Below are 25,689 nucleotides of genomic sequence, written 5' to 3'. Positions count from 1 at the left end.
GTTATTTCCTTGAAGTGACAGGCTCACTTTATTTTTTGAGAAATATCTGCCAAGAATCTAAGTCTGAATTAGCATAGTTTGTTTGTCGATCATTCTTTCAAGTAAATGTGATCCTCCTTAAAAAACTGCTAGCTCAGCTCAGAACTGAATCATGTGTCACAGAAGTGCTTTATGCATCCTTCTGGTTATATCTCACAGAATACTAAAGAGATATACACTCAGGGTCAAAATGTAATAAAACCATTAACCTCAATGCCCCCTAAAGGGGTTTTGATAATCCCTTGGGGGAGGAGGGTCTGTAGACCAAACTTTGAGCATTTCTGGGTGTAAACATCATATTTAAAAGAATTCTGAAGACATGCCAATGCATCAGGGGATTGGGACCAATGTATCATATATTACAGACCCAGGACTCATTTAACATGACTTCACTGACCACATTTACTATTGGACTCCTTTGAAAGCAGGATATGATAAGTTGGTAGGGAAGAGCATGAAAAAAATACTTTGATGGTAGTAGCAAAAAAAAATCTGGAGCATAGACTCAATGAGGAGAGAGGAGATTTGGATAGGCATATACAATACTTATAATTAAATTCACACAGAACCCAAAAGGCAAAGATAAGAACTAAAGGAAGAAAAAGGCCCTACATCCTAAATAGAATTATCATCTCAGACCCACTTTCATTTCACTTACATGCCAATTTTCTTATCAAAAAAATGGTGAGTGAAAAATTAATGGGAATAATTAGGAGGAAATAGGCAATGCCTATCAAAGTAAGTTTTACACCAGTTCCTTCAGAGCCAGATGCAAAAGATTCTCCAGCCTTGTCTCTGGACTGTGGAGTATACATACAGACTACATCATAAATGGCACAACTAGGGGGTTTATAGCAAGGCTGTGCTATGTACCCTGTCACCAGCACAGGAAGAGTCCTACTCAGTGTCCTTGCTGGAACCAGAAACACTTTTATCTTCTAGATTTCCATATTAGCAGTTATGCCCGTTCATTTCAATTTAGCTTTGTCTGTAGATTTAGAGGTATCCACTGGGAAAGGATGCAATACAGTCTAAATACTCTTTATTCACTTTCTAAAGTAAATGTCTCTGGGCATCAAGAACATAATGTTTATTTCCACTGACCTAGAAATTCTATCTCTGGGAATATATTAGTAAAAATAATTCTAATTACAGACAAACATCTAGCCACATGCTGTGCATGGCAGAGAAATAAGTCAAGTTACAGGGCAAGGTTAAGTAAACTTAACCTCTACTTGATGGGTTAAAAGAAACTATTATAAGTGACTCAGATACAAAAAAGCTTATGATAAATTGAAAAAGAAAACCCCAAAACAGATTGTGTGAATATAAAAGGGCCACTAAACCTGACAAGGGAGGCCTGGATGGTAGGCCTAACAAACTGACAGTAACCTTAGAGGATCATCTAAACATAAAAATTCCTAACAAAAGTTGCTCAAGGTGGTTAGTCATATAGCTTCCTTGACAAAGGTCACCATTTACTGTAAATGAGAAAGTCTATTGTCTTTTTGCATCTAAGATAACACAGATCCATTTCCTTGACTCCTCAAGACACAAACACAAAAGCACCAGACCAGAGAACCCATCACTGCCATTTTGTTGCCTGCATATAATCTCTAAGTGCTGTAAATGTTAACTATCCTGTAAAAGAAGCATGTGTCTCTATTTTTCTTTTTATATAACCCTCCCTTTTCTTTCTCCTGCCCATTTCATCTATCATCAGTAGATTTCATGTAACCCTCCTTACATCTCCTCCTTGTATTCTAATGTACAAAATAAACTGCAAAACTGCCATTCTCTGGAGCATTTTCTCAACCTTTTGAGACTTTGCTTCCTGGCAATTATCATCAATTTGGCTCAAATAAACTCATAAAATTATCTACAGGTTTGGACATTTAGTCAACAATTGCTACATTTAAAAGATTGGGAAAAATGAAAAAATAACACACACACACACACACACACACACACACACACACACACACACACACTATCAATAGTGGTTGACTATAGAAAAAAACCATGGGACATTTTTCTACTTTTAACTTACCAAATGTTCATGGGGCACCAACAAGAAGCAGGCATTGCTCTAAATGACTGACATACATCAGGGAACAAAACAAAGACCCCCAACCCTCATGTAGCTTCTGGCAGATGGAGACAGACAAATAATTATATTTATTATATCAAATATGTAGTCTGTTTTAAGGTATTAAATACTATGAAAAAGAAGAACCCGGAGAAAGCATGTAATATGTGCTCAAATGTCACCTTCCCAAAAAGGCATATCCGAACTTCCCCTGGATAGCTGATTAACACTCATCTTCAAGGCCTGCAAAATGAATAGGGGGTTCTAGACAGAGGAAATAGAGCATCTAGGGTGGGAATGAACATGGTTTGTTCAAAGCAACAACAAAGAAGTCGATTTGGCCAAGGCAGAATGAGAGCAGGAATAGTAGTAGGGAGGTGAGAGAGATAATGAGGCCTAATTATATGGTCCTTGTAAGTGGACAGACTATATATATATATATATATATATATATATATATATATATGGGTTCATTATTAAAAATGAGGGGAAAAGAGGCCTATTTCAATGAGGTAGATCTTATAAAATATGTCTTGTAGGTGAACAGCCCCTACAATCTTTTGATTTTGAGTGCTTCCATCAATTGCATATTGCTTTTCCCTTTCATGCAAGAGAGCTAGGCAGGACCTCCCAAAGTGGCACAGAGTTATTCCTTCTCAGACAAGAGCATGTCTGTACACAAGGATATATCAGAGGCCTCATTCTTCCCCTAGAATCTTAAAATGCCCACTCAGGCTCAGTAGTTGGTATATCATCTCAGCTGGTCCCCCACCAATCTGCTAGGATTGAGGTTCAGCCATGAGTGAAGCAGTGTGTATACTTACTGTTCTCACTCCATAGCCTTGTCGTCTGTGCTGTCAGGTCATTTGCCAGATGAGTTACTTTATATAGTTTTACATTTGCTTCATTCAAGCACTCTCAGCATTAGCCTACAAGTTGAGAAAGAAGGGTTGGACATGGCTCATAAAATCCATGCTGAATTAGCTGTATGATAAGGGAGGGGAAGGGAAGGAGAGATTTCTGGGACCCTTGTGCTCTCTTCTGCCCTGAAGACAGCAACCAGCATTGGGAAACTATGTCTTCTAACTTAAGCAATCACTATAAACTTAGGGTCTGGGCCACTAACAGACCTGAACTTCTCAGAGTATATGCGTCAATAGAGAAATTCAACTCTCTGGATATTGGACCCTTTCCAGAATTCTTTGTTCTTTTGGGAGGGAACATGTCAATACTGATGAAGTACAGAATCACTTCCCTAATTATATTAAATATTTAACCATCTTCTTTTCCCACTAGAATATAAGTTCCATGAGAATAAAAATTCTATTTGATCACAAATATACCTCCAGTGCCTAGAATAGTGCTAAGCACATATTAGGAGCTCACAAAACAAGGGGTAGTTACAGAAGGAGGGGAGGCAAAGGAAAGAGGGGATGAAGGAAGTAGGAAGGATTGCCAAAGAGCTTACCAAGCAAGAAGGGAGAAAGTAAATAGATCTAAAGCAGCAATGTATATTTTAAAAAAATATTTTTTATTGATTTCAGAGAATAACGGAAAGGGAGGGAAACATCAATGATGAAAGAGAATCATTAATCAGCTGCCTCCTGCATGCCCCTCCTGGGGATTGAGTCTCCAACCCTGGGCATGTACCCTGACTGGGAATTGAACCATGACCTCCTGGTTCATAGGTTGATGCTCAACCACTGTTGTCTTAACAACAGAAATTTGAACTGTCAAAGTATATGCACCCTCCTGATCATGAAGTCTGCAGGCTCAAGATAACCCTATTGGATTAATACTTCAATCCCAAATTGCAACTTCAAAGAACTGTTTTTTCAGAAGAGGAAAGAATTTGCCATTTCATCTTTGTATTTCTATAATACATATTTAGATAACCAATCTAACCACTGGATTTTTGCCACACTCTGGAAACTAATGCCAATGACTGTGAAACCAACAATTCACAAGACCAAGAGCTGCCAAATATAAGATGGTAGTATCCTCTTTACTTAGCTTTAATTTGTATTCTTATTATTAACACTAGGGGCCCAGTGAACAAATTTGTGCACCTTGAAAGGAACCTTGAGCTACACGGCTGTGGTGTGCACAGGGGCAGGTCTTGGCCTATCCTCTGTGCCCCTGGCTGGTCCCTCCCACATGGATCCCTGTCCCCTGTCTGCTGGCAGCCCTGCTCCCACCTGCTGATGTGCTGCTGCTCATACCCACTGATGGCGCAGAGTGATTTGGGCTGGTACCAGCAGCAAGTGCAAACAGGGCCAGTGCGTCAATAGAGAAATTTTGGGAGGGAACATGTCATCGCTCACATCAGTGGATGTGAGCGATAGCTGCTGCCCTGATCACCCCTCAGGAGCAGGGGGAAGTGGAGAAGCCCTCAGGGGTGATCAGGGCTGGCAGCCACTGCTCACACCCACCGACAGCAGTGATCGGGACCAGTGCTGGGTGCCAACAGCGGGTGTGAGCAGCGGCTCTGGTGCCAGCATCAAGTACAAGTTCCGGGTAAGACCACAGCACGTGGGAGCAAAGAATTTTCAGTAACCACCAGAGGCTTACCCTAATGACAGCCACCAGCACCCCACATTGGTCTAGCGCCATCTTGGTCTAGTGCCCCTGATCACCTGCTCTTCCATTGCACTGTGGCCGATACCCACCATGGTCCATGCTCTGGGGCCTGCTGCCGATGCCCACCATGTTCTGCGCATGCCTTTTGGCGTTCAGCACAAGTCATAGCGACCAGTTATTCAGTTGTTCAGTTGTTCCCCCATTCAGTCTATTTGTATATTAGGGTGCAATAGTTCTGTGGATTTTACAAAACTGTTTTTTGTGTTTTGCTCCTTACACGTATTAAATGTCAACCCATACTACTTCCTCATGAGATTTTTATCTCTAAAAGAAAGAATGCTATGGAAATGTCAGAATAGGAAGACAAAGAAGGGATCACCTATAGGCATTTGGAGAAATGGTGAACCTGGTGGTAAATCTAATAATCTCAATGTTAACCTAATATTTATGATAGAACAATGGCCAAGGATCAGGAACATATAAAAGATGATACCAGGTTTGGTCCTCTGGTGAACCTCTGCATTAGCACATATCCTGGAGATCTCAACTGAGGTGTACACTATTGAAGAATGTTTTTTTAAGCTCATCCTAGTGACTATTCTAAACTTTTTATGAAAGACTAATAGATTATATCTCCTTATATCTCCAAGCCTAAGTACATTCCTTGACACAAATAGGCAGTTTATAAATGTCTGAGGCACTCAAATTATTGCAGACTTTAATGAAAGGCTGGCCATCATTCCCACTAAAGTTTACTTAGAGGTCATAGTCGAGTTCTCCTTATAAACTCCAACATCCTAATTTTTTTTTTAACTTGGTTAGAATCTTATCCACCAATTAGTAAGCAAATGAAGAGCCAAATCAAGTACATGCCCATTAGGAAGCCAACGAGGAAAGTCATATAAATAGTTTTAGTTCACAGATGTACCAGAGCACATCCAGGCTTGTTGGGGGTTGTGAAAGCACACCTGGCAGGTATTGCATGGCAGCTTCTCACACAATGCCAGCAGCATCACACAGCTTAGAGCACTGAGTGATGTTAAATGCCAGGCTCATTCTCCAATGCTATCAGAAGGAAGCGAGGCTAGTGACAAGTGTGACAGTGTTTGGATGGTCTGGAATTTGTAATTATGTTTTGAATGTTGAATATGTTTGTTCTCATTTATGAAACTTGGCACACTCATTGTTTTCCTCACATTACTCAGGAGTTCAGGTTGATTCTGTTTTATAAATGAGAAATGTGTTAAAGAGGCTGAATACTTTTTGCCCAAATTCACACAGCTAATAAGTGTTGGAATTAGGATTTAAACTGCTAACTGCCTGTGCCAATGCAAAAAAAAAGAAAAATATCAAATACTAGATTCCTAAGATATGAATTAGTAATCACAAAGAAAATTGATGTCCTAATTGGCTCAAATTGTCAAGAATCCTGGGTCCCAGAGGAAAAATGAATAAAAATATGATAACTGTTAATCACTTTTATTTTATGTTGTCTCCAATAATAGATGACCCATTAACTGGGCTATGGGGAACACATCCAAGTGTGAGAAATGGCACTTCTGTTTATGGCTCTGAATGCAATGCTAGGCACCTGTTTGCTTAGGGTGAAAGAGCACAGATCTCTATAATATGAGTTAGTCAATGAAATGTGGAAGTGGCAAGCAGAGGAGCCAGCGATTCCCCAGTTTTCAAGAGACACCTGTGTGGTAAAGTAGGCAGCCACCTGGGCAGACAGAAAAGGCACTGGCCCTTAGACATTGCTTCAAAAGGTTGGTATCCATGAATCCTGCTCACCATCAGTACAGTGTTTTCACTTCACAAAGTATTTTAATGTACAGGATCTTCAAAGATAATGAGATTGTTTCTCTAAAGGTGGTCTGTACAAGAACAAAACATTCAACGGGGTTGTACCTTCAAAAGAACTTCACATTTAAGCATAAGGATGGCCAATTTTGATACAAGAAAAGAAGAGGTTAATGGAAAAAATGCACATTCATCTTAAAGCTGGTTCTTAAAATAATGCATAAAAATGCTGCCTCCCAGAAATGCAGGAACCAATGGGAATTCAAAATAATCAAAATAATTGTGAGATTGCCTATAACTTCTAAATTTCTCCGGGCCTCTCTGTCAGCATAATATGTTTTTGAAAATGCTTCCGTTTCCAATGTACCATTGAGTATTGGCATTTCTGGCATTATAATTCAGGAAAGATGAAATAAACAATTCAAGGAAAAGTTCAGCATAATGTATGTGCCTCTGAGAGTGAAAAGAATCGATTTATCCTACCAACAGATATTTAAGGCAGCAGCAGAATGTGGTCACCCACAGATACACACAGGACTTAGAGTTGAAGCCCACGTATGACATATAATTGTGTGACCTTTTAAATAAGTCACTGAACCTATGAGCCAAAGAATTCCGCAAAATTTGTGAAATTCTGCATGTTTAAAAGTTAATGCTGGTAATGGAGTGCACAGATTACATGAAACATGTAGTAAACATGAGTAAAATACAATAAGACCTAGTTTCTGCCTTAGAGATGCTTTCTTTTTAAGCAAAGTTAAAAAGCCATAATATTTTAAAAGGCCCTAAAAGTGCTACAGGAATTCATAAATAGATAGATTTTGATATGGGAAGTTGAAATTGGGCATTCTGTGGAGCAGGTTAAGTTTAGAAAAGGCAGATGTTCTAAGATCACTTTTAAGTGGGGACATCATTCAGTAAAGCCATGTCTAGAAATATTAATATGGACACTGGATAAGATAGACTGGCAAAGAGAACATCAGAAGCAAAAAATAGTAATTTAGGAAGCCACTGCGACAGTCCAGCTGATAGGTAATGAGAGTGCTACATGTCCCTGGGAGTGGACTGCAAAGCTATAAAACCAGAACAGAATTGACCTGCTGCAGTAATTGATTGGGAAGCAAAGAATAAGAGGAAACAAGTGATCAAGTACAGGATTTAGAGCCTGGATGTGGGAAGAACCAGGGTGCCAGGAGCAGAAATGTACAGAGGAAACACCAGCTTCAGAAGAAAATTGTAAGTTTTGTTGTAGAAATGCTGATTTTAGAAACAGAAATCACAGTGTATCTTTGAAAGAATAAATAAAAGGGAATACTTTTGTTATTGTTGTTGTTAATCCTCACCCAAGAATATTTTTCCATTAACTTTTAAAGACAGAGGAAGGAAGTGGGGAGAAACAGAGAGAGAGGATCATTGATGTAAGAGAGATACATCAATTGGTTGCCTTCCACACGCTCCTGGATCAGGGCCAGAGAGCAAAACTGGAACTCAGGTATGTGCCCTTGACCATGAATCAAACCCACAGCCTTTCAGTCTGTGGACTGATGCTCCAACCACAGAACAACACAGGCCAGGGCTAAGGAAATGCTTTTAAGGAAAGTGGGGGAAATAAAAGACATTGCAGGGGTTAAAGGAGTGAGGGGGGAGTGAGGTATATATGTCCTTGTGGAATGGCCCCCAATGAGCCACACCCTCAGGTATTCATACTCTGTGTATATCCCTGAACCTGACGGGAGTCTACAGAGTAATTTATTGCATTACAAGTATAAGTCTGCCTCAGAAAAATTTCTGCAGCTTCTGCCTTGGTTTCTTGGAATATGTACTTGGTCTTAGTGCCTTGAATTGCCACATAAGAAGTCCACATTCCCTGTGGCTACCATGTTGTGAGAAAGCCCAAGCTAGACACAATGAGAAGTCACATGGAAAAAGAGATGTCCAACCAGCCCCCAGCTGTTCTAGCTATCTCAGCCCAGGAGTCATACGTCTGAGTGAATAAAAATTCAGATGACTCTAGTGTCAACTATCATCTAAACTAAACTAGTCAACTCCCAAAACCAGGAGAGGTAATAATAAATCATTGCTTTAAGCTACAAGATTTGGAGGTGATTTTTTATTCAGAAATAGATAGAACACTATTCTTTAGTCAAGGAAACAAATTAAAGCATATATAGACAGACTGAGCTTTCTTCTCAAAATCCAATCACTAGCCCAGCCTGTATGGCTCAGGAGTTGAGCCAGGAGGTCACGGTTTGATTCCTGGTCAGGACAAATGCCTGGGTTTCAGGTTCAGCCCAGTCAATGATTCTCTCTCATAGTTGATGTTTCTATCTCTCCCTCTCCCTTTCTCTCTGAAATCAATAAAAATATATTTTTTTAAATCATATCTTCTGTTAAGGATTAAAAAATCTAATCACTATTACCTGAGAAAAGTTCCTTCTATTTTAGGGTGAGTGTTTTTTTTTTAATGGCTGAATAATAGTTATGTGAAAGAATATTCAATTATTTGAGATAAAAAGGAAAGAAACAGATGAGTGAAAAGAAAAATTTAACATAAGATAAAGAGAGAAATTTTACTGAATAGTTTTGAAGTTATCAATCTCATTTTATCATGCCTTATTTATTGAAAGGAAGGGTTCAGTAAGGCAGGATTAGAATCTGAGGAAGGATTTTGCTTACTTTTTAAAAATAAAGTAAATTTTAAGAATAAAGAATTTAGAAACATAAAACCCATGCCTAATTAGTATGGATTTATGGTGAACCTATCCAGAAGTTTTATGATTGCATGACTTCCTACTGAAATGTGTAGGAACAGAAGCATCCCTGAGGGTAAACAGGAGGCACAGGGGAATCCAGAGAAAGTAAGGTCTTCTAGGACCTCACTTGATTTGAGGAGGCAAATGAAGCCTACAGAGCATTGAGAAAGAACATTTACTTGCTGAGTTAAAGACAGAATAAAATATAGACTAGACAAGAGAGAGGAGAAAGGGAGGACCCAAGTCCTCACTAGATTTCAATTCTAAGATAATTCGGGGTGGGGTGTCGGGAATAGTGTGGGGTTAGGAAAAGCAGGATGTTTGTTTTTCTTTCTACTCAATGTGGTCTTTAAAGGGGATTAATGGTAAACATTTTAGGAGTTACTCAGTATCTCCATGGATATACTACATGTTTCTGGTCATAATCTATAAAGATCAAGCTTTACTGTTGGTTGGTCTCTTTCCCGGATGACTTTACAAATTTTGCTCACAAGGAAAATGTGCTCTTCTGGACAGAAAGCAAACCTCCTCTCAACTGCCAGAAGGTAGGGTGGTCATTACCTGTGATCTGATGTTAGTCATTTGAGATGAGCACTTATATAGATTCACAGACTCAGTGAAGAAAGATGTCATAAAACTTTTAGTGCTGGCTGGTTAAAGAGATGCCAGAGGACATGAGGGAGAAAATGTTCTTTTCAGTGCAGCTGTTTTTTCAGTGCAGCTGTGTGTGTCCACACTCATTCGGATATAATTAAGAGGTATCTGTGCCACCCTTAGAAAGTGCTTCCAACACAAAGCCTTTTGTCAAGAGAGACATATTACTCACATAGCTAGCAACCTTACTTTTCTAGCTACTAACTTATGGCATCACCAGACAGAACTACAAGAAATGTGCACTGGAGTTCTAATAAAACTAGAAGCCATTGTAAGGCTACATTCAGGTGATGGCCATATGACCTTAACAATGATCCCTGAGGTTAAACCTGACTTAATCCATTTGAAGAACTATAGGCTCCATCAACAAATACCTCAAGTCACCAATATGGCTTATTTTTCTTTCTTATCCAATTCTATATTTTAAGGAGGGCTAGGAGATGTTTATTACCTTGTTATGGGGTGACCCGCAAGAGACGACCACCAGAGGCAGAGATAAAAATTTATGAGCCTTTATTAAGCTGGCCAACAACTACAGTTATGGCACTTCACCGCTGTAAAGGTGGAACTGCAGTGCAGACCATGGGTGTTATAGCAAATTTATACTCAGAAACCACAAGAGAGAGTTAGGATAGTTACAATGACAACCCAAAGGTTACAAAAGTTATTTAAGCCGTTTCCAAGAAACTCAGGGCACAGGTGCAAGGCCTGGGCACGCTTGGCCAGAGCTTGAACTGCCACTGCCCTCCAAACTCCAACTGACCTATTGTTCGGTGACCTACTCCACCTCCCTCTGTCCCAAGGCATCCTGTCTCCAGGCAACAGAGGAGCTGTGCAATGTTTGCAGCCCAGAACAACCTTAACTCGGGTCATCTGCTCAACATGGTCATCCACTTCTAGCTGCAAGACACTCTTATCTTTTCTCTGTTTCTGTTTGACTTACAGATCTTCTACTTAGCTTTTTCTATCAGCCAGGATATAAGCATGTCTCTTCTTCAAAGTGCAGTATGGCATTTTCCATATCCCTGCAAAGCTTCTGTAATTTTGTTTCCTGTCTCTTTATTTTCTCCAGCTGGCCAAACTGGCCCCCTCCTGTCTGACCAAGCCTCCCATTCAAGTCTTCCAGTTCTTGGGTGAGGTCAGCTCTGTCCCTCTCTATTTTGGTTTGAATGGTCCTTCTAACTTCTAGCTCCTCTTTCAAATGCTGTATTTGAGTCTATAACCATAAGTCATATTGACTTTTACTAAGACCTTGTGGCATATTTCATAGTCAAGAGCTTCACTGTATATATAATTTTTAATTTCTCTACAAGTAAGGAAAGTAACAGAACACTTTTGGTTCCTATTTAATAGTTAAAGAAAATAGAATACCCAGAAACTTTGCTCCAAATCAGTAGTAAGATCAGAATTAAAATATGCGGTTCCTCCATGTATTCCAGCCCTTGGTGATGAGCAACTTCACAAGTTGTATAGATGAAGGGGAAATTTTAGCAAAGAGTACTTTCCAACATACTACAGAACACCTTTCACATAACAAGAAAAAAACTTAAAGACAGCTGATAAAATATAACATGTTGCCTTTTATATTAATACCTCATTTACCTGAAATTCATTTACCTAATAATCTCAAATATTGGGAACTCGGGCAAAAATCTGATCAATAGAATGAATATTAAGCAACTTACTCAAAAAAACAGTATCAGTTTAATCTGACACACAATCTTGGTGAACTTGGTTATTTGGTTTCTTAATCTGCAGGCAATTTCAAATAGCAGATTTGGAATAGCAAAGTAGAATTGGTGGAGGAATGGGAACTACTAAAGAGAGTAGGAATCTGAGACCATTAAAGGAGGAATTATTAGACAAAGAAAAGTAGTGATAAAAACTCTGAAGCCCAAAATTCTTTTAAGGTAGAGGCAAATAGCTCTAGAAATCTTGATAGTATCATTGTATTACAGTACAACAAAGCCACTGATGTTCATTAATATCGCCTTAAATAATTAGGCATAGAGAGGGTAGGAGGGGAAAAAACAGAATCTATTTTAGAATATGTTTTCCTTTCCATTACATAAGAGTACCATGACTTACTTAGAAGCCAATTTCCAGGTCATACTAAATATGTAGGCTCTCAGCCAAAACCGGTTGGCTCAGTGTATAGAGAGTCAGCCTGTGGGCTGGAAGGTCCCAGCTTCGATTCCAGTCTAAGGGCATGTACCTTGGTTGTGGGCACATCCCTGGTAGGGGTGTGCAAGAGGAAGCTGATTGATGATTCTCTCTCATCGATGTTTCTAACTATCTATCCCTCTCTCTTCCTCTCGGTAAAAAATCAATAAAATATATATTTTAAATATCAATAAATAAATATGTAGGCTCTCAGACATGTGAATGGGTTGTGACAGAGTAGGTGCTAACAAATGTATGCTTTCACATCCAAATAAATGTGATCTCCTTTCAACTAGTTATCTTGGGATCCGATATCTTTATCCCAAACAATGTTGTCACTGGACCAAACATTTCTAAAACATTTCTTCAGAATAAAGCATTTTATTTTTATCATCAAAGTAAGAAAATATGTCTTTTGGATAAATTTAATTTTTAAAAAAATGTTATTTTGGATAAAGTCAAGTGTCATCGGAAAACAATCCTGGTGAATATGATAGATAATTAGTTGGAGTTTAATGTTGTGTCTGAAAGCATGTCCATGTAGCAGTAAGACTGTTTTTTGTTTTTTTTAATTTGACTCAAAATGTCTCAGAAGAAATTATCAAAACGGGATTCTAAAATTATTTTGCATAGCCGAAACCGGTTTGGCTCAGTGGTAGAGCATCGGTCTGTGGACTGAAAGGTCCCAGGTTCGATTCAGGTCAAGGGCAGGTACCTTGGTTGCAGGCACATCCCCAATAGGGGGCGTGCAAGAGGCAGTCGATCGATGATTCTCTTTCATCGATGTTTCTAACTCTCTATCCCTCTCTCTTCCTCTCTGTAAAAAATCAATAAAATATATTTTAAAAAATAAATAAATAAAAATAAAATAAAATAAAATAAAACAAAATTATTTTGCATAATAACTAATAATATTAGTTCAAAGTTTACCAGGAAGATTAACACATAAAAAAATATATGTCCAGGGTTTTATTACATGGTAAACTTTGAACTAATATTATTAAGTGCAACAGTACATGTAAGTGGTAAGCACAGTGCCTGACACAGGGTTAGCATTCAGTGTTAGCAATTTCACTTTCTATGATGATTAGTCTTTGTGATTAGAAGGCAATTATGCTGAAAATTTGTTTTGTAGCTACATGGCAAACATTTAACAAATTAGTTATTTGTTTTTATTATCCTCAATAGAGGCCCAGTGCACAAATTTGTGCACAGGTGGGGTCCGGCCAGCCCCACCCCCTAGTTGAACTCCCAGTTGGTCAAACTCCCACTGAGTGGACAATTTGCATGTTTAAACTTAAAAATAGTAATTTTTCCTGGATTCACATATCTGTGGAATGCCACAATTTACCTTTTAACCATTGGTCTTTTCTGCCTCTGTGTTTGGCTAAGGGTATGGATACTTTGGCAGAACATTTGTCACTGAAGCACCAATCATCATCTATTCATTAAAATACAGATACTCACAGGTGTCTGGAAATGATTACCTAAAGCTCTTCAACCATCTGCTGAAGCTGAGCCACCAGGCCTTTCTCATACTCCACCTTTGAATTCATCTGACTCATTTATAATTCTTTCCTCTTTGGAAAAATGTACCAAAAGGAATTATTCAGAATAAAGCATTTTTTTGTTTCCATCTAATAGTTAAAGAAGATAGTATACCCAGTAAAAGTAATATGTTGTGTTTAAGTATTTTTAGAATTATAATAAAAGATTAATTCATTCTCATTGTAAAGATTCAACATTACATCTACATCCAATCTCTGTTTCTTCCCTAGAGAAAAACACCATTGTCAGTATGATGTGAATCAACCAACCTTTTTTAAAAGTGTTGACATATGTTTATGTTGATATATCAGTAGAGGTAGTTTCTTTTTTTTTTTTTTTAATATGACAGATATAATATTCTATAAATGTGTATTTATAGTTCTATAACTTATTTTTAACCCAATAATACTTTGGAGATTTTTCCATGTTGATCTACATATAGATTGCTTCAATTAAAAATATACTTGTCCATGATTTAGACATCCAAAGTTTTTATTTATCCATTTCCTTATTTTTTTAAAATATATTTTATTGATTTTTTACAGAGAGGAAGAGAGGGGGATAGAGAGCTAGAAAAGTCGATGAGAGAGAACATCGACCAGCTGCCTCTTGCACACCCCCCACTGGGGATGTGCCCGCAACCAAGATACATGCCCTTGACCAGAATCGAACCCGGGACTTTTCATATACATGCTCATTGTTTACAAGTACGTGTTTCTGTAGAGTGAATACTGAGCAGAGAATTGCTAAGTCAGGGAGATATGTGCTTAAAAATATACAACCCTGCCCAACAATAGTGTGAAATTATTATTTCTCTACATTTATGCTTCATATTAGTATGCTTCTAAACTTTCTAATCTGAGGGAATAAATTAATATACCATTCTTTTACCTTGAATATCCTTGTGTTTTAGTAATTTCAGCATCTTATCAAATATGAGGATTTAAAAATGCAATAAATCAAATTGCTTGATTTAATAATCATGCAATTATTAAATTATAGATTTAACATTCTCTATATTTATTTTTTATATCTATTGCAAATATTTCTACCACTTACAATTAGTACATGATAAAGATGGTGATTCAAAATATTGATGACAAGATAGGCTACTTAATAAATGATGCAATTATTAAATTTTCTTTTGGCTTTTGCCACATAAATGTTTAAAAATTTGATGTAGTAAAGTTTATTAAGACATTTCTTTTTTTACTTATCCAAGAAGATTTGATCTGTCAAGTTCCTAATAATTATCACCTATATAATGTTTTTAATGGTTTTTGTTGTTTTTATTGCAGTAAGAACATGAGATCTATCCTCTTAACAAATATTTAAATGCATAATATTGTTAACTATAGGCACAATGCTGTACACAGATCTCTAGAATTTAACCACCTTGCAAAACAAACTTTATACCCATTGAAAAACAATTTCACTATCCCCCTCTATGTTCTCATTGGCCACTACCATTCTACTCTCTTTCTATGAGTCTCACTATTTTATTTTATTTATTTATTTTTTAAATATATTTTATTGATTTTTTACAGAGAGGAAGAGAGAGGGATAGAGATAGAAACATCGATGAGAGAGAATCATCAATCAGCTGCCTCTTGCACACCCCCCACTGGGGATGTGCCCTCAACGGAGGTACATGGCTTTAGACTGGAATCAAACCTGGGACCTTCCAGCCCCAGGCTGACTCTTATCCACTGAGCCAAACCGGTTTCAGTGAGTTTCACTATTTTAGATACCTCATGTAAGTGGAATCATGCAGTATTTGTTCTGTGACTGGCTTATTTAACTTAGTATAATGTCTTCCAGTTTTGTCCATATTGTAACATGCAGGAAGATTTCCTTCTTTTTTTTTTTTAAGGCTGAGTAATATTTCATTATATGTATACATCTTTTCTTTATGCATTCATCCCTCATTGGGCATATATGTAGTTTCCATATCTTGGCTCTTGTGAATAATGCTGCATCTTCCAATGGTCTTATAGTTTTATTTTTACATTTAATTCTTGAATGCAACTGGATTTTGCATGTGTAAGTAATGTGAATAGAAAATTAACTTTTACCTCAGAAAATGAATAGCTAATAACCTCAGCATCATTTATTAAGTAGCCTATCTTGTCATCAATATTTTGAATCACCATCTTTATCATGTACTAAGCTTCCATATGTAGTTTCATTTATAGAAAAGGTTTTATAATAAAGTTACAACTTTCTGCAAACACAGATTTCTAAAATGCCAGAGCTCTTTGACCTGGAAGAACATGGGTTATCATTTTCACTTTGTGGAGTTTGAACACTATCTACAAAATTAAAGGCTGAGAAGACTCATTATCTTGCCTTTCACTGCTCCATTACATTCATTAGGTTACTTATTTCATCTTTTTCAAATACTTATCAAGTTCGCTATCTTATTAATAGAAAATTAATCACGCCTGACCACAGGCATGTATAATGGAAACCATGTCACATACAGGAAAACCAGGATCACAGCTGCTCAGTTGACTCTTCTTTTTCACTGTTGGTCCTAATGATCAATATGCTCCCAGCTTTCACCTGGCCTCATCTTACTCTGGACCTCACTGTTTCGCCTCTCGTTTGGATATATTCCAAATTAACTTGAAAATCCCTCATGCTGAGAAGAAAGTCTAGCTAAACAGAGGAAGACAAAGGGCATGGTGAGAAAATCCATTCCAAGGCCTGGTGAAACAAAACTGAAATGGCCGTCTTGCCCTCGGGCAAGATTGAACTGAAATTCCACTAATTTTGACTGTGTGGTGTTTTGCTTTAGATTGTAAGGTTTAACATCAATATAGTAAAAATAGCAACATAAATAATAGAGTCTATTTGGCAAACAAGTATTTTTTTTAAATAATCAGAGAATTCAGGATGTCCTCAAAAGATGTATACACACTTTAAAGCTGATAGCTCAATTTTGAAAATGAAATTTACTTTAATAAACACTGTCTTTATAATTATTCAAAGTGTGTGTATACATTTTGGGAACATCATATATATGACTTCAAATTAGAGTCCATTATCTATTTTTATTTATTTTTACTTTTATGCTATTGGCCTCATCATAAGAAGTAAGGCATTTTTATTTTTGTACTTGTAGCCTCAATAATTCACATCTCCTATGCTTTAGACCTTTCATTCACATCTGCTAGTCAGATACCTTCTCAGTTATATTCTTCTAGATTATGCATTCACTCTCTTTTTACAAGTATATAATAAAGTCCAGCAAAAAAAAAAAAAAAAAAAAATCCATTTTCTAGGCTCATTATCCTCCCCTTCAGGTTTTGAGAGATCTGGCCCAGGAGTTGTGAGGATAAATGATATGAGAAAGCTGTCCCTCCCAATATTAGGTCTTCCAGAATCTCATGTCAACACAAAGGTGGCTTACTTTCTCAGCTTTCCTGTAAGCTGCAGCTGGCTGCTCTCCAGGTGCCACACTCTCCTGGTGCAGCTGGAAATCACCCTCCAATTGGCACTTTTCCCTTTCACATTCATTCTCACCTTTTTCTCTTGCTCAAGGGCATCATCAAGCTGTCAAAAGAAGATAATTGCTTAGCTAAATAAATAGGTAAAGTTTATATGTCGCTAGATGTGCTCATTAATTACTTACCTTTTGGAAATTAAAAAAAAATAGAAGCACAGATTTTGTAAATGATGCCCAGCTATGTAGATATTTTATTTTTAACTAGTGGCCCAGTGCACAAAATCCATGCATAGAAGGGGGTGTCCCTCAACTTGGCTTGCACCCTCTCCAATCTGGGACCTCTAGGCAGGGGGGAGAGATCGGGCCTAAACCGACAGTCGGACATCCCACTCACAATCTGGGACCATTGGCTCCTAATTGCTCACCTGCCTGCAAGCCTGATTGCCCCCTAACCACTCCCCTGACAGCCTGATTGACACCTAACTGCTCCCATGCTGGCCTGATCTCCCACAATTGTCCTCCCCTGCCATGACCTGCCTCCTCCACCAGGACCTGCCTCCTCCACATAAGGTTGGAAGAGACACCTGGACCAGCCTCCTTTGTGCCATGCAGAGCCTCGGGACCCCCAGGCTTCATTGCTCAGAGCAGCTGCCAGGCCCCGCCTCCACTGTGCACATGGTCATCATGTGACAGCCATCTTGTGACAGTCACATGTGAGGGCCACCTAGGCTTTTATTAGTATAGATTTTGTTTATTGATTTTTAGAGAACGAGTGGGAGGGAGAAACATCTATTTGTTTTTCACTTGGTTATGCATTCTTTCATTGTTTGCTTCTTGCATGTGTCCTGACTGGGGATCAAACCTATAGTCTTGGCACATCAGGACAATGTTCTACCTGGCCAGGACCACTATTTATATACTAATATTTTTAAATAAATATTGCACATATCAATAGGATAATAAAAGAATCTAGCAATCACATGGATAGAAGAAAACTTTGGAGATTAAGGAATACACATTCTATCCTAAGGAAGCAACCAATAATAAATAGCCATTGACACTTTGTTTGATCACTTTCCAGTGATGGGAAGCTCACTTCTTCATATGGCAGCTCATTTCATGGGTGGATAAGTCCATTTACTCAGGAGTGTTTCTTCATAAGAAGTCAAGGTATTCTCTGTAAATTCTTCCCACAGGTCTAAGCTCTGACCCTTGGAATAATACCAAGTAAACCTGCCTTCACAGCTGTCCTGAGTCTCCCAGCTCAGTAATGACCATTTCAAACATGTGTCACATGATTTGCATACCTCCTTAACTCCCTGGGTTCTCTCTTCTAGTCCATTACATTAGGTCATACTCTGTAACCACACCAAAGTGCTCAGAATATTCTAGTTTTGTCTGAAATAATGTTGCTAACAATTATATTGAAGTCAATTTAACAGGATAGATAACAGTTATAATATAGCTATTTTTCGTTAGTATGTTTACTTTTTAGTAATGGGAGTAAAGAGGAAAAAAATATGTAATTTAAATTGGTGGACAAGGGAAATTTTCTGTAAGTTGTATGTAAAAATCTGAAAGTAGATAAACTCCAGGAGAGAACATTATATGACACCAATAAATAGGCATATAGAGACTTTGTGAGATACATAATCAGTAGAAATAGGAAAAGAAGTGAGACAACTAATAAGCAATAGAGGATATTGATAGAGAAGCTTGAGGAAAAAGCAGGTAATAATAAATAATAATAATAATAATAATAATAATAATAATAATACCTATCCACCCTTGTCAGCAATTTTATAAAGGCTAAACTGTGGGGATTATAAGAGAGGGAAAGCACACACTAAGTCAGCTGGGGAAGGAAAAGGACGAACAATGAAGCTGTCCATTGAGGCTGGTCTGAAATAACTTGATCTTGATATCACAGGGTACTTAGAGGCAGAACAGAACACCATCTTTGGAACATTACAAGTACTTTCCAATAGTGTATGTAGAACACAGCTTTGACTTCCATCTCTTTCAACTAGAAATAAACCTCAGGTCTCACTGGAGACATGACAGGCCTTTAAACCAATCCTTCAACACCAGCGTCAGATAAAAAGAGTACCAGCCTATCTGTAGGTTCTATGAGGAAAAGTCAGTCACTTAGAGCGATAACACTTCATGATCCATCCTAATGTTCTCAGACTGCCCAGGGTTGTATGAAATTTACATTTAAAAACTGACACAGCGGGCTTCTCTCTACTATAGTGGTTCCTATAGTGCTTCAATGGTCATTAAGAAAAAACAAACAAATACGATTTCTAATAATGAAGGAAACAAAACATGCTACTGAGTATTCCTAAAGATGTCAAAATAAATTAACTAAATAAAAATTGGAGATGTGTATATCTGTAGACAGACAGCTAACCTCCTAGACAAATCACTTCTTACCTCATCTTACTTGCTGTTCCAGTTTCAAGTTGGCTTTGCTCAGGTTGCTGAGTTTCTCCAGCTCCGTGTACAGGTTACCCAGGGTCTGCTGACTGGCCTCCTGTGCATCGTTGGCTGTTCTGTTAAGTTTGATGATATTCTCATTTAGAAATTCCATTTCCTCACTCTAGTACTTGACCTGTGGGAAGAAGATAATAACAGCTTTATTAGAGCTTCCACTGAAAGGTTGGGCATAAGGGCCATCTTTTCCCTTTTTCTAGTACAAAAAAAAAAAAATCTTATGAGCTATCCATTGTCATAATGAACCATATGAATTCTTCATATACTTTCAAAAACTCTGAATTCACCCTTTCTTTTACACATACAAAATGATGTAATTGCCCTGAAGTGTTGCTTTGTAGTTAGAGCATTGGCCCTCACACTGAAGGGTCATAGGTTTGAATCCTGGTCAAGGGCATGTACCTGGGTTGCAGGTTGGATGCCTAGTTGGGTGTGTTCAGGAGGCCACCAATCAATGTGTCTCTCTCACATTAATGTTTCTCTCTCTCTCCCCCTCCCTCCATTTCTCCCTTCCTCTTTTCTACTCTCTAAAAATCAATGGGAACAATATCCTCTGGTGAGGATTAACAAACAACTGATGGTCATGAACAGGGAAGAGAGTGCTCTAGATAATCACATATTATCAATATATGCCCTACCCTGTTTGGCTCTGTGGATAGAGCATCGCCCTGCAGACTAAGAGGTCCCAGGTTCAATTCTGGTCAAAGGTATGTACCCTGGTTGTGGGCACATCCCCAGTAGGAGGTGTGCAGAAAGCAGCTGATGTTTTTCTCTCATCGATGTTTCTAACTCTATCCCTCTCCCTCCTTCTCTGTAAAAAAATAAATAAAATATAAGTATATATATATTTAAAATATATTATCAATATAGCTCAAAGGATGGCCAGTTTTGAAAGTCACATAATTATATAAGAAGAACACCACTTATGGTAGAGCCTTCTTTTGAGTATTCAGAAGGCACATGTTAATCTGGTGGTGCATCAGTGTCCAAAAGAAAGTGGCAGTTAAAGATGAGGTCCAGCTGATAAAATAAGCAAATGTGGAAGCTGCCTATTTCAGATCCACAGTCTTTTTATGAAAGCAAACCAATGGCAGAAGAGTTACTATTTAGTCATCTGTCAAAATTACAGTGCCGTTCTGGAGACTAAGTATTCAATATTTACCAGAAGTTTGATACAGACTCTTCAGCTATATGAAATCCATACACAGATGTGCAAGTTAAAACCCTCAACTGCAAAGGACAAAACAGCAAAGTCCTTAACTGGAATTGAATTGGCATACCAAGGTCAAACTCCAAATCAATGACAGAGCTGGAGATTCACATACATTCCAAATCGCCTTTCAGAAAATTGCATCATGCTCGCTCCCAACAAAGGATACTTAGAGGCCCTATGAAATCATTTTGCTCTTTCAATTAGATTTCAGATGATTTCAGTTGCAGTAAGATTAAAACAGATGAAGAGGCTTCATTGGGGAGATTTAGATGGGTAGCACAAATCAAGCTGGAAATTTGAGCTGGAACAGCACAATTCATCGGACTCTTCATTTTATGCCATTTCTGACTCCCACTGTTGTGAAGCTTGCAGACCACTGTGTTAGTTAATTTAACCAGAGCGAATCTGGTACCAAGCCCTGCTTGGGAGGGGCATTCAGGCATCCAGGCCTCCCTCACATTATAGAAAAGAGAATTTGTGCTCTGTAGCACACTTCTCCTTCTGTGACTTCACCAATATTGTTTCCAGGTCATCGATTTCTTTCTTAAACTCAGAACATTAATCTTTGAGTTTCCGCCTCCTGGCAGTCAGCTCAGAATTTATCTTCCCCTCTTTTTCCACCCATGCAGACAGTGCCTCGACTCTAGCCTCCAGCTGGATCTTGGATTTAATCAGCAACTCGCACTGCTCTTCAACATTTGCCAGGGTCTCTTGCTCTTGCCATGATGAGGAGAAAATTGTTGCCAACAGCTGGAAGTAATTTATCAGCTAGGCGAAAATGCTTCTTAACACCAGCAAAGAGATAATTGCCTGCCCTCTGCCCAGTACTTTCACCTACCGTCTTTCCTAAGCAGTTGAAATAATATCCCCAGTTTCCCTGATCCTATTGTTGAGAAGTAGAAGAGTTGCCGTGTTTGGAGGTGCATTGAATCTTTCAGGCCTTTCGGTAGATTAGATTACCTCTTCTAAAGCACTTAATAGAATCCTGGTGGCCTGAAGGAGCTAACAGCTTCCAGAAATCATGGGTGTACTGCTTAAATCACAGCTTCTGGAAGTATCCACTGGGCATAGCGTTTGAGGTGGATACTTGCTCAGAATGTAATCTTTTAAGAAGGATTTCCCCAGACAACTGAATATTTTTAATATTATAAGCACCCTGATGTAATTGTCTCATTTATATAGGTATCTTCTAATAAAGAGAGCTGAGCTATGGATTATTCACAGGCTGAATTCAGAATTCATAGGGTTACTTGCCAGTCACTAACTAGATTTTACTGTTTTCATCTAAAATCTTTTTCTCCGTGACTTTGCCAGCAGTAAATTCCAAAAGTTTTACTTGTAGAGCATAAAATGTTCTTTCCTTTTATCCTTTTAAATGCACTCTCCAACTCTGAGTGACCCATTGTTTCTGTGTTAGGGGTCAGGTAAAACATGAAGGAGCTGATTGCTTTTCACTACAAAGCACCTTTTATAACTTTGAACCCGTCTAATTTATCTCCATTAGAGGCTAAATAAAGCCTCCCCTTTGTGAGCAAGCTCTTAATTATTGTAGATCTTGTTGCAACACGACTTTACACAGACCTTCATCTTCCTCCATGCCTAGATCTTGATCATCCTCTGCAATATGCTACTTTGGGCAAGTTATTAACTGTGTTTCTATTTGTCTTAGATCGAGAGCAGTAAAAAGGCAAGAAATCCAGGCTAGTGGTTTCTGGCTAACTCCTAGCAAAGAATGGCCCAACCAATGGAGCTCAAAGTAGCACAGCTGGGGGATGTACAGAGTAGTAAATCTCCAACATCACTGAGGACCCAAAGGGAAGGGCTAAATTAAAAATAACAATAATAATAATAATAATATTGTCAAAGCAGGAAGGGTCCATGCAAACCAGAGAATCTTCCAATGTTTGGTAAATACTGGGGGCAACTGATCTCCATTCAGCCCCAAGGTAAAAAGCAGAGCAGTTGTTCGCTCTATTCCATTCAGCATGTGTGTAGGACCTGTTCCATCACTGAATGAAGGAGACAGTCCAATTCACCATCACTGATCCCTTTATTAAACTGATGGCAAGACTTGGGAGCCAGTTGACCAATGGTGTGGCAATAAACAGTAGAAATATCTTGTCCCCAATGGTAATTGGAATGGGTTCTGAGTTCTGCATGTATTTTTAATAAGTGAATGATTCCTCATTTCCTTGATTTCTACTGTGGTGTGTCCCTTAAAAAATAAATGTTGAAAAAATATTTCATGGCTCTGTCAACATTTTTAATCACAGTTACAATTTGAACTCATTTTACACTTTCTGGGTTGGCTGTAAAACTGGCTTCATATTGTTTCTTATGCTCACCACAGTAATCTTTTATTATGTATCACAGGCTTTGACCCACCACCCTCTACACAAGTTGGGTCCATTTCTCTTTCCCAGGTCAGCCCAGGTAGCACTGGCTGCTATCTCTGTCAATAGAAAGGATGATGAAAACTGGGAGGCCAGGTCTCATGTATAGCTGCCTCTCCCTTAAGCCAGACTACATATGACATTAAAATTGTGATTCTCATGGCATGGGTCTTTATGTAGGTTTCAAGGAGGTTGGAGGAGGGACCAGAAATTTGTATTTCTAACAAGCATTCCAAGTAAGGCTGATGTAATCTAGATATTCTATATAGTCTAATGTTCTAGAATCACTATTATGTTAGATATGTATCAGAAATGTGATATGGACAACTGATCTACATTTACCCCAGGGTAACAAGCAGAGCAGGTATAAATTATTACATAAAAGATGGCCTACTGAAACACTGATGGATAGCACAGCCCCAAAATAAAATAACTTGGATCAGTCTAAAATTACTCAATTTTCTCTATTTTCAGTATATTCAGAAAGTAGGAGAAACTATTTTATTCATATGATTATATTTAAGCCTAATATTTTCTAACTTAGCACTGTTCTGAGTGGGGTGAAGAATATCATAAGGTGGATGTGATCTTATCCCTGCCTGGGGGTGTTCAGGGATAGCAGAAGTCCCAATGCCTAGCAAGGGGGACTGTGAAAGGGATAAGTAATGGCACTGTGGCATTACTGGAGATAGTGGCTCCAATGCCTGGGTCAAGGGATTGGAGTCTACAATAGGTTGCAGAAATTGAAGCTTGTTCATCACAAAAGCAATATTATGTCTATTTAAGATAATGGTTCTCAGTCCTGACTGGATATCAAAATCACCCAGATACATTATTTAGACCCATATAGGGCTTGCTAATCCAAATATTTCACAGTGGGGTCTAGGCATCTTTCTTTTTATGTTAAGGCTGCCCAAGTGATTTTTATGCAAATCCAAAGACCTAACCAATTAAATAACTAAATTGATTAGTAATGTTGATCTGGACCAGAGAAAGGGGATGTAGGAATCAAAATCAAGACAACCAACTAGGTCCATACTAAAATAATCCTGAAGTTCTATGAAAATCCTGTGCTTTGATTTGTTAATGAGTCATGAGCTAGATCAAGAATTTAAATTAAAACTCAGCTTCCTGGCTGGCTCCCATGATAGACTGTGGTGCTTTTATATAGTTAAACACATCTAATAGTTTATCTCTTTTTCAAAGACATCTTGTCAATAAAATCACTCCTCTATTGAAACAGAGTATCTTTTAAACTGTTTCCATTGTCTGTGTTTGATGAAATTCTATAGTATTTGAAAAGCAGGTGCCTTTATTTTTTTCAAGTCAACACTGCCTGCAAAACAGGGAATCTAATAAAAACTTGATTTGAAGAACAAATGGTGGAGCCACTCACAGCCTGCAGCTAAAAAAGCAGATCATTCCTTTCCCAGATGAGGGAGACTTGTTTGGCTTCCATCCAGTTTCTCCCTCTGAGATTCTGATTTCTCCAAGGCTCTTTGCAGTTGCACACACTCTTCCTTCAATCTAGCTACCTCCTTTCCCATCCAGGCAGATTTAACAAGAGGCTTGATCTTGAAGAAGAGCCTCATCCAGGGCCAGTTCTTCACAGTCATGAAAGTTCTCAAGTTCCATTGGATCAGAAGAAGTGCATCCCTAAATCAAGGAGAAAAAGCTAACCCAGACCATAAGAGAGTCATTTTCTAAATTAAAATTCTTAATAGGCACATCTTTTTATGTGTCATTATAAATTCTCATTTGTCTTCAAAGCACTTCTACATCTGTGCTCTCTTGTTTGATTCACACTAAGCCCTCTGCAGGACTTCTGGCTTTGGCAATATTGTAGGCTAGATAGCCTGGAAATGCTTCCACCACAGACAGCCTTTAAATGAGAGCTAAGCCTGAAAAGAGTGAGAAATAAAGAGGGAGCTAAACACCTGAGCAATAAGTGAGTGCATGTAGAGTATGGCCATCCTCCTGGAAGAAGGGAGCCAGTCTTAGTATTATAGGGGCTTATAGTTCCATATCCACATGGATAAAGAGACAGGCTAAGACCTTCAATGAATACCAACTTTAATGAAAATAAAGACTGAAACTTTCACCACTGGTTCAGAGAAATGTCAAAGAGAGGTCCATCTGATTTGGACTAAGCTCTGGGTGAAGAAAAAAATCCCCACTCTAAGATTTTTTTTTTTTTTTATCATGAACCAGCCCCACTGGGATGTTTGAAGTTTAAATTAGACTACATGACTGATATAGAAATATGCAAGAAATCAGCATGATCATTTCTTTACATTAGTAGTAAATATCCATTGGGTTCTTGGAGGAGGAAAACACAAATCTTCACTGAAGAAAACACCTTACTATCAAGTGTCAGAGGTTCTCTAGCCCCCTGAAGGTGAGCTTAAAATTAAAAATTACAAAACACTTATTTAAAAAAAATCAGCCATCAGTAAGGGAAAGCACCTACAATAAAAGTTTGATTAAACTCTTTAAAAATTCAGATA

The 25,689-nt window shown here is 38.2% G+C and overlaps 1 protein-coding gene across 1 annotated transcript in view; it reads right to left on the bottom strand.

The window, feature by feature from the left end:
* The window catches only part of MYH15 (myosin heavy chain 15), a 150,527-nt gene that overhangs the window by 55,916 nt on the left and 68,922 nt on the right, over positions 1-25,689 (bottom strand). The window contains 11 exon segments of the mRNA XM_036445109.2: positions 2,953-3,043; positions 10,777-10,915; positions 10,917-11,134; positions 13,569-13,659; positions 17,045-17,089; positions 17,091-17,148; positions 17,151-17,187; positions 19,527-19,696; positions 21,266-21,505; positions 24,575-24,641; positions 24,643-24,838. Of these exon segments, the coding sequence (XP_036301002.2) occupies positions 2,953-3,043; positions 10,777-10,915; positions 10,917-11,134; positions 13,569-13,659; positions 17,045-17,089; positions 17,091-17,148; positions 17,151-17,187; positions 19,527-19,696; positions 21,266-21,505; positions 24,575-24,641; positions 24,643-24,838 (1,352 nt within the window).

This window comes from Pipistrellus kuhlii, unplaced genomic scaffold, assembly GCF_014108245.1.
Source record: "Pipistrellus kuhlii isolate mPipKuh1 unplaced genomic scaffold, mPipKuh1.p scaffold_m20_p_2, whole genome shotgun sequence".
Lineage (NCBI taxonomy): Eukaryota > Metazoa > Chordata > Mammalia > Chiroptera > Vespertilionidae > Pipistrellus > Pipistrellus kuhlii.
Note: the sequence above shows the minus strand (reverse complement) of the source record. Positions and strands in the feature narration are given on the sequence as shown.